The following is a 19,255-nucleotide window of genomic DNA, read 5'->3' as shown; positions in this document are numbered from 1 at the left end:
TTTTATTTTTTTAAACTAGCCAGGCTTGACAGGAATATTGAACTTCTTTCGAGTCTACATGTACATTTACATATTAACTGAAAATTCGGAACATCTAATTTTGGTTTTTCAGTACACAAAAGGTAGTTATAATATTTTTTAAAGGGATAGACCAATTTTTTAATAAGCTCAAATGAGAATATTTTTTAATTACTTTATTTCGTCATACTTTGGTATCTTACTCTTCTGGCTCAGAGCTTAAGCTTGATGGCTTAAAACGATAAATTTCAGTTATATTCTCTTCGGTGGGCACAGGGCAGATATAATTTCAATGTGGTTCGTTGTGCAACTTTGCTGTTAAACAAACATCTCTTATGGGTAACTTAATGAAAATTAAATGTAAATCTCTTTGTACGCAGTCTAAGTTTCTACTAGTTGAATGTGTCAAGTGTTATTATATATCCACCCTCGTGTTGGAATAATAAGCTATAATCAATTCGTTACTGAAGTACCTTGTTTACATTATTGTTACTATTAAGAGTGTTTGTTATCTTTCTAAAACATTTTGCCTTTCGATTGGCTATTCTTAATGTTATACACTGTCTTCAAAAGAGTTTACAGACTTGTAACAAGTAATTGTCAAATTCAAGAAGGAGTTAAAGTGATTCTTCCTAAGATAAAACTGTGAGACTAAAGTTTTCCTAAAATAAAGCGAGACAAGTATTTTAGTATAGTCTCCATAGTGTTCGCACTCACTAATTACGTGACCATTGCAACTACTTTTAGGAATTCCCTCTTTTATAACGTAGAATCTATGCATAAAAAGTGACTACAAGTCGTATGTTATTTACCATGACACTATACAAACCCTTGTTCACGTTTTTCACCAATCGTAATGATATCTGTTAATTTTGTGACTTTTTTTTTTAATACAAAGGGAAGTCCCGGAGACTTACTTTATCGTTTACATTACAGAGGATATATTTACGGGTGAGAGCTGGTATTTGAACAGTTCCGGAACTCAGATATAGCATAGGTGCCAAAATCATAGAGAAATTTACGGGATTTCCAAGAATTTAAGGGTCATGGTCTATACAGGAACATTTCATAGTTAGGTGTGTTCGTCAATAAAGAAAATCAGGTTTACTACTGACTTTCAGAATTATAACCTGCACCTTTGGTTTGGTATAAACATGTTATTCACAATACGTCGAAATGTTGTACTTAAAACTAATCTGAGGACAGCTAAACAAGTTTTAATGTAGGGGACAACGTGCTACTCGTTAAGAAGTTTTAAAATTCATTTCGCACATTTCGCTACATATGTGGTTATAACCCTTCGCTTATCTGACCAAATAGTGGAATATGGCTGTCAAACTTATAACGCAATGGTAGTTTCAAAGTACTAAGGAAAATTTTGCAGCAGAGAGACGAAAAACATGAATCTTCAGATTCAAAGTTCGGAGATACTAACAATAAGCCACACTTAAGATTATTTAGACGTGAACACATTAAAACAGTATTATCAATAATGCTACATCAAATATAGAATATAATCTATAAATCATAAATTCCTTGATAGAAAGTTTATATATGACATCCATTCGGTGACATATTTAAGCAAAAACAGTTAGAGCATCTTAATACATGTCCGTCAGTATTTTAAACAATAAAGGGGGTGATGACAGTTTTTACATTCGTCAAAGTAATGATTAGTCCATACCGATATAACCGTTCTACAGATAAAAAATGAAATGAAACGAATATAAAAACAACGGGTCGGAGTACGTAGTATGACTCGGTGAAATTAACTTTAATAATGTCCGGTAGCAAGCATGCCTAAATAGCGTAGCATTACACGACATTGTTTCTTTGTTGTTTTTTTTTGTTTCTAATGTGAAATACTTGAACTTCCCGAGAAGTACATCATGTATCGTAAACTTATCAGAATTTTAAAAGAACTGATTACTCATACGACCTGCTGTGAAAGCGAAACCACCCAGAACTACTTGGATTACGAAAAAAGTACATGACAAAAGTCTCGTATGAGGTCTGTCGCTAATCGCTTGCAGAAAAGCAACAAAATTTATTCGTGTTAAACACTCTTTAGTTGTTAAATACCAGCTTTAGGCTTAGAGACATGTGGGTTTAAGAAAGATCGTGTATTTGTAGCAAAGTCGCAGTTTCAGATCACTTTGTCAGTAAGACGTAACTCAGTAATAAACTAGAAGAATAAAAATTATTTTGGAACCTAAAGGAATTACCAACAACAATAATAAATACACACGTACACAGTATAATCAAATATGTTAAATAAACATGAAATGAAAACATTGTCAAGTATTAATAATATATATTATTAATTGTATTAATTGATATTATTAATAATAATATTCAATTAATAATACGTATTAATTAATTTAAAATTTTGTTATGATTTTAGGACAAAAAGCAGTAATTATTGTTCACAGTATCCGCAGGAGGTCCTTAGTTTATATACTTGAAAGTTGTTGACCTTGACTAAGTCTGAGTTACGTCGGTGGTGCAGTCACAAAGTCTGATATCACAGTGCTTGCTTTGTATTGTGGCTGAGCGGCGTCATCAAAGACGTAGAACGTCTATGCAGCGCATCGCACAGATCATATGTTGAAGCATTTTGTCGTGTTCTCTGTTTCTAGTGTTGTAAGAGAAGAATTAGCACAGTTCTTAACGTCATGTTTCGTACTTTCCCTTTTCGCCAGGGGTGTTTATTTTTTATTTTATTCTTTTATTTTTTGTAATCTGAAGGTATTTAAGTATTGTTTGTATATATCATTTCGTAGTACTAGAAAACTCAAATGGCAGTTACGTCATGCCTACGTGAAGGGTAACACCTACTTCTGAACTCTTTCCAACCAATTAGATAACGAACACAATTTTTAGTTTTATTTAATTTTTTCAAATATACACAAACCTTACGCACTCCTCTCTTCTTCCGGTCCTAGAGTATTTATTGAGTTGTCGAAGCTGGCCAGGTCAGTATTCAGATTCAAATAGTGAGTCACAAACGTAAGCGTGCCTTACAAGTTTACTTACAATATTAACCTTTAACTCTTATATAGCGCTCGCCAACGAACCAGTCAAACGAGCATGATTCATCTTAGCAAAGGCTCAAGCAACAGGTTGTTTTCCGTTACTGTCCTTAAGGGGCATCCTATTTCTAGTCTTCAAGGGCACAGAAACCACTGCAACGCTAAATGTAGGTGTTAAACACAATAACACTTGAATCTTGTGAGTCAGAAAACTTATATTTTTCACAATAGTTGAGCATTATGACGTCTAGGCGAGTTCAGCAGTCAAGGTCGTATTGTAAAAATCAAGGTCATCTTTGTTGTTTTCTCCTCGCTATATTTTCATTAATTAAGAAAGCAGGTTTTGTCAAATTGAAAAGCAGTTTTGAATTCATAGGATAAAGTTCATGGTGTTTATAATTTCAATTTCAGTAGCAGAGGCCAGAATTTGACCTTTTAATTGGCAAGTGTTTTTTGTAGTTAGGAGTCTAAAGACTAAATATATCATTTTTGTTGTATAAAGTAAAATTACTCTAAATGATCATATTTTTGCAGAAGAAGAAAATTAGATGTATATACACAAACTGTAAACTAAATGGAAGTCAAATCAATTATATTTCCACAGGTGTTACGACGTTCCTGTACATGGCACTTATCTACGGTCTTCTACCGGCTTTTACGGTGAGTGCTCCTTTACCAACAGGAAAACCACACTGGATTAACCCTTGTGACCTACCTGAACAACTACTTGATCCAAACGAAGATTTCGATAATCTTCCTCCAATTTCAAAGAAAGATCTGGTGTCTCACGTGATTGAAGCAGCCAACACGGCGCGGAAGCACGCAGGCGTCGTGAAGAATCAATTTGTAAGTATATATACTTATGTATGCAATTTTGTACTACGTCTACAGGGATACGTTCCTGCTTAACTCGATAAGTACAACACTACGTAACAACGTTTGAATACAGTCATATGTTAAAGAAGACATCCGTTCACACCGAACAGAATGTAGAGAATATATATATATCACTTCAAATAAACGCAGATGTATTTAAGGCCCTGTATTTACATCTTTAAAATAACTTTAACATGTAGGGAAATAATAATGATTTGAAATGCGTAGCTAGAAGTCCAAAGTATTGAGCAAAGTAGAGATTTGTACGAAATTCATATCAGTTTTAAGCACATAAAAAGTTGTATATGAAACGTATCTCAAATTATTCTTCATGCTGTATTACCGAAATTATATATGTTTAAACGAACTGAAACAACTTAAGTCAATGATTTGTGTTCGAAACTGAGGTGAAATTGTAGTTTTTGTTGTTGTTTTTTTTACATGCGAAAGAAATGTACGACTGGTGGCTTAAAAACGCTATCCAACAAAGTAAAACTTCGCTAAATATTCCATATAATTTTTTAGACGTTACTTATTCAAATATTAAAACTTGGACAGAAATAGAACATTGAATTATTGTAAAAAAAGTCGCTTTATGAGATATGAATGCATTATGTTTTAATAAAAACTACGATGCACATTTCCAGCGGTCATTTAAGATATTTTAGTGTCAAGAACTTTGTGTAGGTGCTTCGTCCCGCATGCCGTCACGAAAACACTTACACGTTCCGTGGAAGGGTAAATGTATCAGGTGTTATTCAAGCACACAACGATTACGTCAGTCAAGTTATAAAGACACGCTTTAAACATTTCTCTTCAAGCTTGTATTATTTGTACAAAAAAACAAAAAAGCGAGATGGGTATTGTATAAAATATATTCAGACAAAGGGGAAAATGATAATAAAAATATTTTTGGTGTGAAATAACAAAGGCTTCATAAGAATTATTTGTTTATGTGTCTTCAAATTTCGCGCAAATCTACGCAAGGGCTATCAGCGCTAACCGTCTTTAATTTTGAAGTGGTAGACGAGATGGGGTGGAGCAAGTAAACCCAATCCACCGTCAACTCTTTCTCTACACTTTTATCAAAGAAAAGAGGGATTAATTGTAAGATTATAATGCCTCCTCCTCCCACGACTGAAAAGCTTAGTATGTTCGTTGAGGGGATTCGATCCCCAGATTTGTGATTCAAGCGTCTCTAACCATCAGGCCGTCTCAGCTTCATCAGGAACATATTACGCACGAACATACAGAATTAATAACAGATACTATTAATAACAAACAAGCAGACAACATAAAGAATGACCCGAAACAGAAATAAATGTATTCACGTTCCTTGTTGTGAATGAGGGCTCACTCTAGAAGTAAAACTTTTGGCACTTCCAGGGTACAAGTGAAACTCTGAAAACAACAATAAAAGACTAAATTATGCCTTACTTCTACCGTGAAAGATAACAACATAAAATAAGTTTTGTGATCTTCCAAACTTCTGGGTTCCACGATCTCTGAGCATGAAGGCTGGTAACGTGGAAACAAAATTCTTGTGGGTGAAACAAAGAGTTAGTTAAGTTAGATGTTTGAGTTGTATTGATATGGCGAAACGATCAAATAAGTGATGTGTTTTTTTCAGTATAAAATGCAACAAGAAGGAACCAGTCATATATTTCAAAGTACTGTATGGTCAGGTGGTTAGGGTGCTAGACTCACAATATGAGAGTCGAGAGTTCGAATCTCCGTCCCATCAAACATACTCCCCCTTTCAGCCGTGGACGAGATTATAATGTTACAGTCAATCTCCCTGTTTGTTGGTAAAAGAGTATTCCTAGGTTTGACGGTAGGTGGTGATGACTAGCTGCATTCCCTCTAGTCTTATACTGCTATATTAGGGACGGCTGTTGTAGATAAACCTCTTGTAGCTTTGTTTGAAATTAAATATATATATATTGATATATTTAAGAAAATAATTGTTCCGGCTAAGGATTAGATATAATAGGTAATGAATACCTTTTGTGTCACGGATATCAAAATATTTTAGTTTCGAATATCAGTATTGTATTTTCACCTGTGTGAAACAGCATTCGCCTTTGTTAATTAAGCATGCTTACTTGTTATATTTTAAGCTTTTAGTATAAGAATAACGCTATAAAAACTGTAGCAGTTGCTAAAGAAAAATGTTACTGATTTGCAGTGTACAATATTGTAAAACATTTAATACGACCGTTTTCGTTATGTAAATATATATGAACATCCTGTGACGTAAATTGTTCAAAAGCTTGTTAGTAACAAATCAAAGCGTAAGCACGTAATGTGGTTAAAAATTTCATAATTATGTTCACCTATAGTATTGTATTCGGAACATTATACAACTTTGTTAATTTGAAAATCTTATATATTTTCCGTATTCTTTTTTACTTTAAGGGGTCAGATAGTGTTATATTGTCCTATTGCTCAATCACTCACACTCTGGTAATTAAACTAAACTAGGTTCTTCAATTATTTTGATGCTGACTTACCAGACGATTTTATTTCACAATGTGGATAGAGATCGGTAAGCCAAAGACTGATCAAAATGTAGAGATCAGTAAACCAAAGATTGATCAAAATGAAAATATTAGTTGAAACAACTGATTAGTTCCCCTCTTAATGTTGAAAACTTAATACGCCTAAGAAGAACTTCCATCGTAATGGTTAGAGTTATTCAAAAGTAAGCAAATTTTATTTTAATCTTAAACTTTTGCATGCAAAAGAAAATTTACTTCTGGTTGATGTTTAGTAATCATTACTTGCAATTCAAGATCTTACTTTACGTGTTTAGAATAAAACGAAATATTTGGTATGCACACGTTTTGAATATTTGCCAGATGCGTTGAAATATAAAACTATGTTAAATGTGCCAGTATAAACAAAGATACATAAATCATAGTATTTGTAAGTGTAAATGATTTTTGCAGTAAATGAGCTAAAGATAAGTTATTATTAATCTGATAAAATGAAGGAATATCAAAATGTTTTTCAAGAGATATAGAAATTTTTTTTCACATCTATAAGTAGGGTTACATTTTCAACTATAGATCTTCCCAAAGAAAGTAGGTAAACAGGAGTGCTTCATTTTGCATAGATAAGTTTGTTTGTTTGTTGTGAAACTTAAAACTACACAGTGGGCTATTTGTGCTATACCAACCGCAGTTGCCCAAACCAAATATTTAGTGCTATAAGCCCTTAGGCTTACCACTGAGCCACTGGGAGAGGTGCAATTTCAGACTGATGTAACTCATGGCAAGTTGTTGCAGGAATGTTGTTTATTTAGTGTTGACAAATCAATATCAATAAAGTTGCATAATAAAGGCAACATTAATATTGGATACTCAAATAAAAATTTATATTTGAACATAGAAATGAAAATGTAATGTTAATGCGCTTACATTTTACTTACTTATATTCCACATTAAGTGTAAGGCAACAATAGAAATGTCAATATGAAAACATTATGGTAAGATATGTCAGTTACATTATAATTTCGTAAATTACAGACAGATAAGTGCTAAGATTAAAAATACGTAAGTGTATTCTTATACAGTGGACGACGCAGTTTTGAAATTATAGCAGTTAATTCGAAAAAAAATTAATGATATGAAAATTCATAGTTGGATTATTATTTGCCAAAAGAAAATTCGTACTTTATATTTTGAGAACCTATAACAGAACTGAAAAAAAAAAGGTAACTTAACACAATGAAGTAGAAAAATACATAACAAAGGTCGTGAATTGTGCTGATGTGATAGAACAGTGACACCCACGAGATGAAATACCACTGATAACAGTAATACTTGTTCGACCAGAAACACCTGGTCATCAACTTAAATAAAGCACAATAAACATCATGGCTTGAAGTGATGGAAGTGGAACAGTATTATTATTCAAAATATGGGCAATATTCCAAATTTATAATAAGAGAAGGGTGAAAACAAGGATGATGTAAGGCTATCACATATTATTATAAAATAACCGGTTCCTGCTCATTTATCAATGTCTGGAAGTACAAGAATATTTAGAGTAAGACAGGTTCTTTTTCATCATTAAATTAACGTCGAAGACGATAATCTTGGTATTTATGATGTTCATGATATAATGTTCATGATACCTTTGCCAAAAGTATCATGAAATTGAAGTAAAATCGAATTGTCTTCTTACTCATTCATTATCCTGGTATTATTGAAGTATCAACTACATAAGCGATGGTGAAAGATTAGAGCGAAACTGAATAATGTGATTTACGATATGATACACTCTGTTTAGATAAGCTGAAGACTTCATAGTTTTGCTTATACCATAAGTTATAACGCGGTTGAATAGTATGATGATGAAAGATCGTACTTAATGAAGTTAGATAGTTTGATTATATAAGGTTATTCTATAAGACATAGAAAGTATTGGTTATATACGTTATCGCTATACTTGTGATAAAAATTAACATATTATCACTTTTCGTAACAAAACTTAGGAAAATATTATATCATCTTGCTATCAGGTGTATTTCTGTTGAAGTAAGTGAGAAAAATACTACCGTAATACAGTAATGACAAGGCACGTTTTGAAAAAAAATGTTATCAGTACCAAGACGTTTCGTGTAAACACATATCAAAGCTTTGCTGTATACTTCTGATTGTAAGTGTATGTCACCAACCACCCAATATTTTTTCTAACATTATTTGTAAAAGAACACCCAGCCGGCTGGTGAAAAGCAACTACATTCTTTTAATTTAACATATATTAAAGGTGATAACCTTTCAATTCATTAGTGTTTTGTAGTTCCGCTGATGTTGAAAATTTCGATTTGAATGGGTTACCAAACTGAGACGAAAGGATACAATATTACTTGGTGTTTGTTGTTGCTGACATGCACAAAAATACTGAGGGTTAATCACACTTTATAAGGTTGTTGTTTAAGGTCCCATATTACCCTTAGAGAAAGCATATCCACTCTGATGACAATTATTACACACTATTTATTATTGGACATTGCACTTTTTATTGTAATAACCTTCTACGAAGGACTGCGATATTCATCACAAATTTTACATATTGAAAAACTTTCTACTGACCCTTCTCTCAACGTAGACATGGATTTTCTAAAACCACATATATACAGATCAAAAGTACAAAGGTTTTTGACTGGCTTTGATTCCAATTTCTTTATCCGCTTCTCTCTGGAAAATATATGTTGATTTCTAGTGTGGCTAGAAGATTGTGAACCTTGGTTTATAATTTTTTTTTCAGTTTCAAGTGATTGTTTATTATTTTATTAACGACGCCAGAGTTTATATGTAACTTTATTTAGCCACAATTTTCACTTTGCGGACCTTACTCCGGAATGGCTCGTGGTTTCTAGCCCACTGCTTTGCTGAATATCTGTTGTAAACGTTTCTCGTTTCCATAGTGAAGAGTGAAGGCTGTTCTTTTCTAAACACTGTTTCCTTTGGTTCTACATCATTTAAAAAAAAAATCTCGATGTACGGATTTCCTTCCTTGAAAAGAACATTCCATTGCGAATGTGAATTTCGACGATATACTGTCCACATCTGTGTTATAAAACGGGAAAAACTCTTCGTTCTTAAATATATTTTAAAGACATCATTACTTTGCGTACATATTAGTTGTTTGATGTCTGAAAAACTTTACCTGAAGAAACTAACTTTTAAATAAAACTTCTCTGTGTTTCAAGAATTCTTCATTTGGCTTAATTCATTATAGTTGTATGTATGTGTATATATATAATATAGGTTTTTAAAAATGCCTTTACATTTTCCTATTGACCTTTATTGGAAGTAACACGTGGCATCAAAACATGGAATAAATGTATTTGCACTTTATATAAGTTAATAAATGCAGTTTGATTCATTGAAAATTCCCTAAGGTTAGTTTATTTTAACACATAAATATTTGTTTTATTCGAGTAAAATATTACAGTTTATGCTGATTCAGACTCAACTAACTCTATTTTATTCAACTATTTTTAATCTCATTTATCCATTTTCGTACCCAACAATGTTTAATTGATTTTGCTAAAATGAATTACTTTCGTGTTCTTTATCACCCGAACTTTTCTTTTTACATTATTCATATTTATTCGGAGTGCATTATTTCTTAATCAATAATTGTGTTTGAAAGTTGATGTTTTTGCTCCAACGGCTTCAAAATATTCATTACAAGTGTATGCTAATCTGTTTATCTAATGATTCTAGAACTAGAATAAGGCGTGTACCCAATCGTGCAAATGTAGGTCAGAGGCCAAACTTACCCTTGTACCGACATACATATCGTTCTTGCATCATTTATTGTTTAACATCCTGGATTTCATACAATGTACTCTTTCTTTAATTTCAGTCTAAAATCTGAAAAATCAGGATTTTTGTGTTAAAATCTGCTATCCACCACCTTGTAAACATGCCAACTAAATTTTCGAGTTAAATTTTATGTTTTACGTCTGCATGTATGTATATATATTTATACGTGTAAGTCCTGTTTTTATGTGGCTGTGTTATATATTTCAATGACTCAGCACAAACGTTAAGTAAAATGTGTGTCATTTGATACTGCATTTTATAAATCTACTTCCGCTATGAGAATAAAGCTCCTTGGACCAAAATATCTGTACAGCTAAAAGGCCGTCTGATTTTACTTGACTATCTGATTCGGTCTTTTTCTAAAATAAAGAAAACTGGGAAAGGAAGCTCGATCAAAAATGTTAATAAGGCTTTTAGCAATTTTAATTAATAGCTATTTGATTGGCTGTAGAAGAAAAGGCTGTGCTATTGTATCATTGTACTCTGTCCGAAGTAGATGCAGTTACTTGTATTAAAAAGTCTTAGCAGGTAAAACCAAAAACTACTAAGGCAATAAGATGTTAAATTCCACGGTAATTTAATATGATTGAATGTAGTAGTATTTTATTAGTTTCTTGTGGAATATGTATATGTACTATTATTTAATTTTATTCGTATTTAAAAAAAAATGTTAATTTATCCTATACTGTATTAACGAAACGCTGGGAAAGAGGGTGTTGTTAAGGTTTCGATTTAGTAAGGAGTGAGATCCATTCTTTAGATTAATCACAACTTGTCACCGGCCCCTGGTACACTTTTGATGGGTTGTACCCTCACTTCTTTTATTAAGCAGTTGCGAGTGTACTAGTTTTCGGGTTATGTCTTTCCCATTTCTCTCACAAGACATTCTAAAACGTGTCAGAGCGGTTCAGTAGGGTTCAGGTTGTGATTCTAGGCTGACCAAGCAGGTTGTGCATGTTATTTGTCTCAAACTGCTGCGTAGCTCCTTATACGCAATATCACAAACGGTTACACATCCTTTTGTTTGTTTAAGAACTGTTGAAATTCACCACTTAATTTTATTACAAGATTATTTATCTATTCCAGAGGATAATAAAGTAGGAATAGATGTTAATTTTTTCTTTTGTGAGCTGTTAATTCTGAAATATTTTTGAATGGAATATAATAGAAGAAATAGCTGGTAATATTATTCTATGCGACGTTATAAGTCTTATTTCACCTCAGTTTTGTTTTGAAAAAGATAATGATTATTGATTTATTGTTATGTTATGCAGTTTGTTTAAATACATACATAATTACTGGCAATTTGCAGTCATTCATCATGGACTATTTTTAAGTAAACATAAGAAAATAAGTAGGTAACACAATGCAATCATCTAGTCTCCAGTAAACTACTGTCAGATTCTGAAAGCACAATTTTGATGTTCGGAAACGAGTTCTCAGAGCCCTCTGCTCTAGATGGTTACAGGTGGTTAATGTTCCAGCCACATGTATATCAGGACGCATTATTAAGTTTAATAAATATGTATGCTTCTTCCCCATTATACAGCCATTACAACACTGTTCAAAATATGGAAAGGTATTTATAACTCTCTCAACTGCTGCTAGTGAACCAAGCTTAAACCAGGTAAAACAGACCTACTGTAATACATGTTCCAAATTTTTATAGTTGGGACGATACGGTCTCATTCTTATCACCATCAGACACAGAAATATCCATTGCAACATATAGTTAGTATTAAGATTTATGACCCTACATGAAAGTTCTTTGTATCCCTTTACCCTAATTTCAATATTCTATTGGGCTTCTGCTCTCTCTTTATCAGATTATTAACAGAAGACTGGTGTACTATTAAGTAGGTAGTAATGTCTCGGACCCGCACACTACTATCCATTGCAACATATAGTTAGTATTAGGATTTATGACTCTACATGAAAGTTCTTTGTATCCCTTTACCCTAATTTCAATGTTCTATTGGGCTTCTGCTCTTTCTTTATCAGATTATTTACAGAAGATTGGTGTACTATTAAGTAGGTAGTAATGTCTCGGATCCGCACACTACTAATGCTGCTTTTAGTGAGTATTTCTCGTGAACATTTTAATTCCGGTTTGCTGTCTGTGGTGTCAGCTGACCTTTGTAAACATTGTGTAGAAGTGCTTCATAGAATGCACATGGATATTCAGTGGAGACAAACGTATTATAGCTTAAAGATGCTAGAAGCCCCGGTAATTTTGATAATACGGTATAAATAAGCTATTATAGACGGTGTTAAGAACACATAGTCAAACAAGGCAGCTCTGAGGTAATTATAATCTGTGACCTAGAGTTGAAAAATCTAAACCCTATACGTTTGATTACTATACTGTTCATCTCTGTGTATTATGTTTTTTCGACTTTGCTCATTGTGTTATTTTTTATTTATAAATATAAATCAAGTAGTCATTGACTAATTGACAGGTTTAGTCAGGCTTAAATTCTTTGTCTTAAAACAATTTTATTTATTTGTTTTTAGCGCAAAGTCACATTGGGTTTTATGTTGTGTAAACACATCGCATGAAATAGAACCCCAGATTTTAACGTTTAATATTATAAAACATTTGACAAATAATTTGAATTTATTATTTATGTATCTTATATAAATGTATCTAAAATAACAGGGTGCAAATTTTTGTGTTATTTAGTTAGTGTGGACCTTATATAGAGGTGGGCCTGACATGACCTAGCGCGTAAGCCAAATATGCTCGCCTCCCAGCCGTGGCAGCGTTATAATTTGACGGTCAATCCCACTATTCGTTGGTACAAGAGTAACCCAAGAGTTGGCGGTGGGTGGTGATGACTAGCTGCCTTCCCTCTAGTCTTACACTGCTAAATTAGGAACGGCTCGGTGCAGTGGACTAACAACCTACTCACTTAAATACTTATTGAAGAATCCGCAAGCGATTGTGGCCCTATGTTCCTAGATGGAATCTAATGGTGATAACTAACTAACTTATATAGAGGTAAAGGTAATCAGAATGTACTGATTGTGGAAGAAGTAAGTTGAACAGATTTATCCGAAACATAGATTGACATTGGGTTGTACAGCTAGTATTCTCTCGTAGCAGCATTTAAAGAAAAATAAGAATCCAATTTCTAAAATACATGTACATATTAGTGGAATATTGTGCAATAAAATTGAATATAAATATGTAAATACTTAATCACATGTTTAAATGACTGTGTTGCTAAGGTACAATATAAATACATATTTTCAGATAGAATTATTTTTACCTCCGATGTAAATTTTAACAGGTTATACAAACGCTTTCTTTCTCTTGGGATGAAATTTTGATTATTGCTATCAGATAATACTCAGAAATTTAAAATAAAGCAATGGATCCGCATGCTAGGAAACTTGTTTGCATATAAATATACTTCAGTGTAAATAAATTTTATTTTTCTCTTTACTTTGGTTTCCAGCTTGAAACATATTTTCCAGATGAAGAATTTAATGTAGACTATATGAGGCAACACTGGCTTCCTGAAGTCCCACCGACCACCTTTGGACATTTCAAGTCCATGAATGTAAGAATTTTTAATTATAATTAAAATAGTGGTTCATCTTGTACTTTAAAATCACTTAATACTATTTGTTTTGTTATTAAGCACAAAGCTACGCAAAGGGCTATCTATGCTTTGCCCACCACGGGTATCGAAACCTGGTTTCTTACGGTACAAGTCAGCAGACATATCCCAGTGCAAGATAATGGGGGCTTTTAATTCTAATATCAATCGACAGATTTACAATGGAGTTTTATTAACAAAATATTTCATTTTGGGTATAAACGTGAACTTAAAATATTTTCAGTGCAACCTATTTATTGGAATATTATTATTATGATTATTTTATAGCTAGTTTCTGTAAACATATTATTCAAATATTTAAGTGAAAGTGAAAGATGGAGTGAAAAATTTTAAGAAATGCAATAATTAAAAATAGTCGTAAAAGTTACAGTAACTACTGTTTTAGAAAGAAAATAAATATGTTGTTTGATTTTCTAAATATGAATAATACTTAACGCGTTAACCATACTCTCAATGCTATATAAATTATAAAATTAAAAATACAAAATAAAAAAAATGAATAAACAATTTTACTAAATCTTGTTGTGGTATCTATTCCTTCTCATCATGTATATTGTGAAGTTTAAAAGTTTAAAAACCACAGATAGCTCTCGAGTAGCTTTGAGCGAAATTCCAAAACAAATAAACAAACAAACGAAAGTTAAAAAAAAAAATTGAAGGTATAAATACGCACCAAGATGTATACTATGTTGAATACAGCATACATTGATCTGTCTACGTGGCAAAATATCACAGACAAATATCAGAAAAGTTGTAACATTATAGCTTTTCAGCTTTGTACAACACATATTGTTTACCTCTTTTCACTGGGTATTGTTAAATCTTTGGCAATTAGGTAAGATTCTTTCTCTGAAATATTTACCACTAATGAGATCACACAATTTGTTGGACCTAATCTTGAGAGATTCTTTTGAAGTTTACGTTATAATATTGACATTAACGATGCTTTTATTTGTTTCTGTTAAAGATAAGCGGAGCTTACAAGCAGACATTTGAGTTTATGCAGTATTACGCTGTTGGGGTTGAGGAAATGAGACTAGATCAAGATCTTCATCCTGAAAGTGGTGCCACGTTTCAGGAGCGATTCCAGGAGATCCAGTTTAATGCCCGTACGCTCCTCTGTAATTTGCAATTTGGAATGATAAACATGAAGATCAAGCAGAATCCAGATATCCTGAGACAGGTAATGCAAGAAGAATACCGAAATATTGAAGAAGAGAGCAGACGTAATCTACGTGACTTTATAATATTAAGGGATTACGTTAAAACTGTTACGTACATTTGGGAGTTGTTTACGTATATTCTTAATAATCAACTTTTGCAAGCAACTTAAGAGAACGTTTAACAATAAGTTGCACAATATGAACGTAGTACGAGGATCCACTTAGTGTGTCTCTAGAAGTTTGTACGCCGTATATCTAAGAACCGGATCAAAATGGATTAGAAGATTAGTTGGAGAATTAAAACCAACAATGTCGATCAGCTTACAAGACGCCTTTCTGGATTAAAATATTATGAGAAACATCTTCAAAGTACTTATTGAAAATTTAAATCTTCTAAACTGAACTTCAAAAACGAGAGAAAAGGAAACGAATCACAACATGTGCAGTAATGTCAGTTAGATTTTCTAGAAATACTCATACATATTTAAAAATTCTTGATCATTGGAATGTTCTTTAGTGTTTCTTCAGCGTGCTGCTATTTAGAATTGAACTGTGACAGTTACTAATTAATTTTACCAAAAATTCCGTGTTAGGACTATATATAATTTTTGCTAATGTTTTAGCGTTAAAATCACTGTAATATAGATTCATACACAGTATTTGTATTTTAAATAATTGACCATGACAGTTTTGTCTGTGATGTTTTAATTTATTGAAGAGGGCGCTAGTCCTTAATAAAGCCATATGTTGACTGTCAGAGAGGTATGTTAATAGAAAGTATTATTAATCGGAACATATACCATCTTTATTTCTTGTAAAAAAAAAAAAAAAGACTTGTTGTTAGCAATACTTTTATCAACTAAAAAATCACTTCTGAAAAAGATGCGACATTCGAAAGCGTATTGTGAAACCGATGTGCACGCACATGTACCTGTGTGTGGGTATGTAAAATTAACATAAGAGACGATAAAACCACGCTTAGAAGGTATTACTCAGTTTTTATTTCACCATCGTGAGGAGAAATTATTATAGTGTAAACACCTTCACTTTTACATTCTAGTTTGGTTTACTTCAACAAATTTATCATACGAGTGTAAGCCTATTGACGACCGACTTTTACAACCAAACTTCATTTGTCTATTTTTGTTTGTTTTTGTCACAGAGGTAATTTTTACGTTGATAATGACTTAATATATTAACTTATTTCTCTACTGCTGAGTTAATTTAGGTTTTCTGTTATTTGTACTGTGCTTATGAACTTATTTATTATTATTTTTTACTCATTTTAAGAGATGAAGCGCAAAAAGATGTTTAGTTTTGTAATTATACGCATTAAGAAACTTGTATTCAACTCTTTATGTGTTGACGAGAGTGTCTAAATGAATTTTACTTAGACAGAGGTGAAAATCACTTTAGCTAATGCGATGTAAGACTAAAAAACTTTCTATGCATGCTGTTGTATTATAGTGGTTCATGATTGTGTATATATTTGTAGGAGTGAGTGAATGAAGGTTTTCGTTCATTTGTAATTTATTAGTGCTTCGTAATGCAGCTACTACATAAATCTGATTAATTTAAGATAATAACTGAAATACTTTTTCGTAGTTTAGTTCCTTAGCAGTTAAATAAAATGACAAGTTTCATACGTCATTCATGAATATATAATATTTGCCTTTGTTATCGCGGTTTAAAGGTTACAAACTAAATATTGCCAATTTTATTGATTCTGTGTGTACTTTTAAGTGGATGTATAATCAAAGTCATAAAATGATTTCAGTGAAAGTTATAAGAACTGGTGCTATCAGTGTTTTAAATGTCTGATTTAGATACTTATATCTTTTGTGCTATCAAGTGTATTGTGAAACGGATGTATGATTTTAAAGGTAAACGTTATAGCTAATAGCCTTCTTCACTACGTATACCTTGAGTTTGTTTTAAAACTGAAAATGTAAAAAAGTCATATGTGTACTTTAAGACCAAAAATATAAATAATCTGATAATATTTTATTTATTTTACTATGAAGTCATAGAAAATTGTTAACTCCGTTATTTGAGCAAAACAAATATTGTTTAGGCTTGGAAAAAGAATTGATCGAAAACATGGCAGGTTTCCTTTGTGGAATATTAAATTAACGCGAAACTGATTTGCTCTTCAAACTGTAATGTTTACGACATGTGTCAGGCCTACAAGGGTCTTAAAATATAACTATGTAAAGTGACAATCGACCTTAACCAAACGAATCTCAAAACCATTTTAAAACGAAAATTTTTTTCTTTCATTGTTATTGTATCAAAATTGACTATTGTTATTTGAAAATAAACGTTTTAAAACAAAATAGGCCCAAGTGTGCTCGAAACCGCGTATAACTGTGGTTATATGTATTCTACACTGTGTCTAGCAACTAACAAGAATGTATCTGAGATTACATTTTAATGTTAAATTTTAGTATTTAAGAGACAATTACGAAAAAGAAAAATATTTGAATAATTTATACGACAAACAGGGCTGTAATAACATATTACTATTTGTTTCTTTATGATTAAGCTGAAAGCTACTCAATGGGTTATCTACTCTGTTCCCACTGTGGGTATCGAAATCCTATTATATATTATTATTAGCATTACAATACCACACTTTTACTGTTGAGTCACAGAAGGTCAATATGGTAATGGTGTTTATGAATTTTACGATGACAAAATAATATATAAAAATGAATATATACACTTAAAACAAATCAAAAATAAAAGTATCGAGTTTATATAATAAAAGAAATAATTTTGCAGAACATACTTGAAGATTTGATTTACTAGTATGGCAATCAGCAGTCATTTCTTCGATGTAATTGGTGCACCTATTAAAAAAAATTATATTTTTCTCTGCAGAGCTATCAATTGTCGAATGGCATATCTAAAAAAAAATCAAAAAAATCCTGTAATAATTACTTTGTTATTTATTTGTAAATTTACTATCTAGAACAACAACTCCGAAAGCTTACTGTAAAAAATTGCTTTTCTTTTGTAAACTTTCAATCCATGAGAATCATTTGTTTGTTTTGAATTTTCGCACCAAGTTACAAGAGAGTTATCTGCGCTAGCCATCCCTAATTTAGTATTGCAAGGGTAGAGCGAAGGTAGTCATCACCACCCACTGAAAACTCTTGGGGTACTCTTTTACCAACAAATAGTGGGATTGACCGAACATTATAACGCCCCCACGGCTGAAAGGGCAAGCATGTTTGGTGTGACGGGGATTCCAATCCGCGACCCTCAAATTACGAGTCGAATGCCCTAACCACCTGGCCATGCCGGGTCTGCTATAAGAATCGATTGGAATAACACACATACAACGAGAGTCTGAAATTTTCACTTCTATTTTAAAGATATCCTTTGAACATGGTAATAGAAAACGTTTGTCATGATAGTGTTTTGTAAGCAATGTTATATGGATTTTCAGAATCAATCAATGAAAAGTGAAAATTCTAAAAATATTATACTAAATAATAGAGTAAATAAAACAGTATGGGGAATAAAGAACTTATGTTCATTATGTTCTTATTTATTTTAGTCTTCGTTTGCGGTTATTTCATTATTGACCGCATAAAACTGTTGAAAAATATAATACTATATTCCGCATTTGAATTATTTAAGGTTCCAAAAATGTATTATTTTTATATTCCGGCTTTACATTCAAGCCTCTTTAGAAACAATTTAAGCCACAAAGTCTTCCTTGAAAGATATATTTCAGTTATGAATCAAACATAATATTTATTCTATACACTTGAGGCACAAAGTCTTTAACATTTCATGTTCGTAAGTCACGCAACCGGTCACTAAATGAAGTCAAAGAACTATCAAACAATTAATTGATTTAAGGTAATTACAGATGCTTGTAAGAAACATTTTTAAAATGAACATAAGAAAGATCCGATGATTGTTATAAGAATATTTAAGTATGCTGTTTATCTAATGAATTATTCTCCTGCAACGCAAACAAATTGATTAAAGGTGAAATAAAAACGTTGCGTTATCGTTTGAATTCCAAACTTTATTATAACAAGGACACAGAGAGGTAAAACGAAATATCGAAAAGTTATTATTATGCTAAGACCAGCCACGCGGATTACTGGACCTTTAGGAAATTCGTTTACTTGTAATTAAGCACAAAGCTACACAATGGCCTATCTTACAGACGTATC

At 32.1% G+C, this 19,255-nt stretch overlaps 1 protein-coding gene across 2 annotated transcripts in view; it reads left to right on the top strand.

Moving 5' to 3' along the window:
- LOC143253143 (uncharacterized) overlaps positions 1 to 17,397 on the top strand; it is a 28,432-nt gene extending 11,035 nt beyond the window's left edge. The window contains exons 1-4 of one of the 2 annotated variants that reach the window (XM_076506485.1): positions 2,963 to 3,217; positions 3,655 to 3,896; positions 13,732 to 13,836; positions 14,864 to 17,397. In XM_076506485.1, the coding sequence (XP_076362600.1) occupies positions 3,109 to 3,217; positions 3,655 to 3,896; positions 13,732 to 13,836; positions 14,864 to 15,229 (822 nt within the window). In that variant the 5' untranslated portion in view covers positions 2,963 to 3,108 and the 3' untranslated portion in view covers positions 15,230 to 17,397. Of the gene's footprint in view, positions 1 to 2,962; positions 3,218 to 3,654; positions 3,897 to 13,731; positions 13,837 to 14,863 lie in introns of those variants that run through there. The other variant, XM_076506493.1, reaches the window with a different exon arrangement.
- The last annotated feature ends 1,858 nt before the right edge of the window (positions 17,398 to 19,255 follow it).

Source organism: Tachypleus tridentatus, chromosome 1 (assembly GCF_004210375.1).
Source record: "Tachypleus tridentatus isolate NWPU-2018 chromosome 1, ASM421037v1, whole genome shotgun sequence".
Classification (NCBI taxonomy): Eukaryota; Metazoa; Arthropoda; class Merostomata; order Xiphosura; family Limulidae; genus Tachypleus; species Tachypleus tridentatus.
Note: the sequence above shows the minus strand (reverse complement) of the source record. Positions and strands in the feature narration are given on the sequence as shown.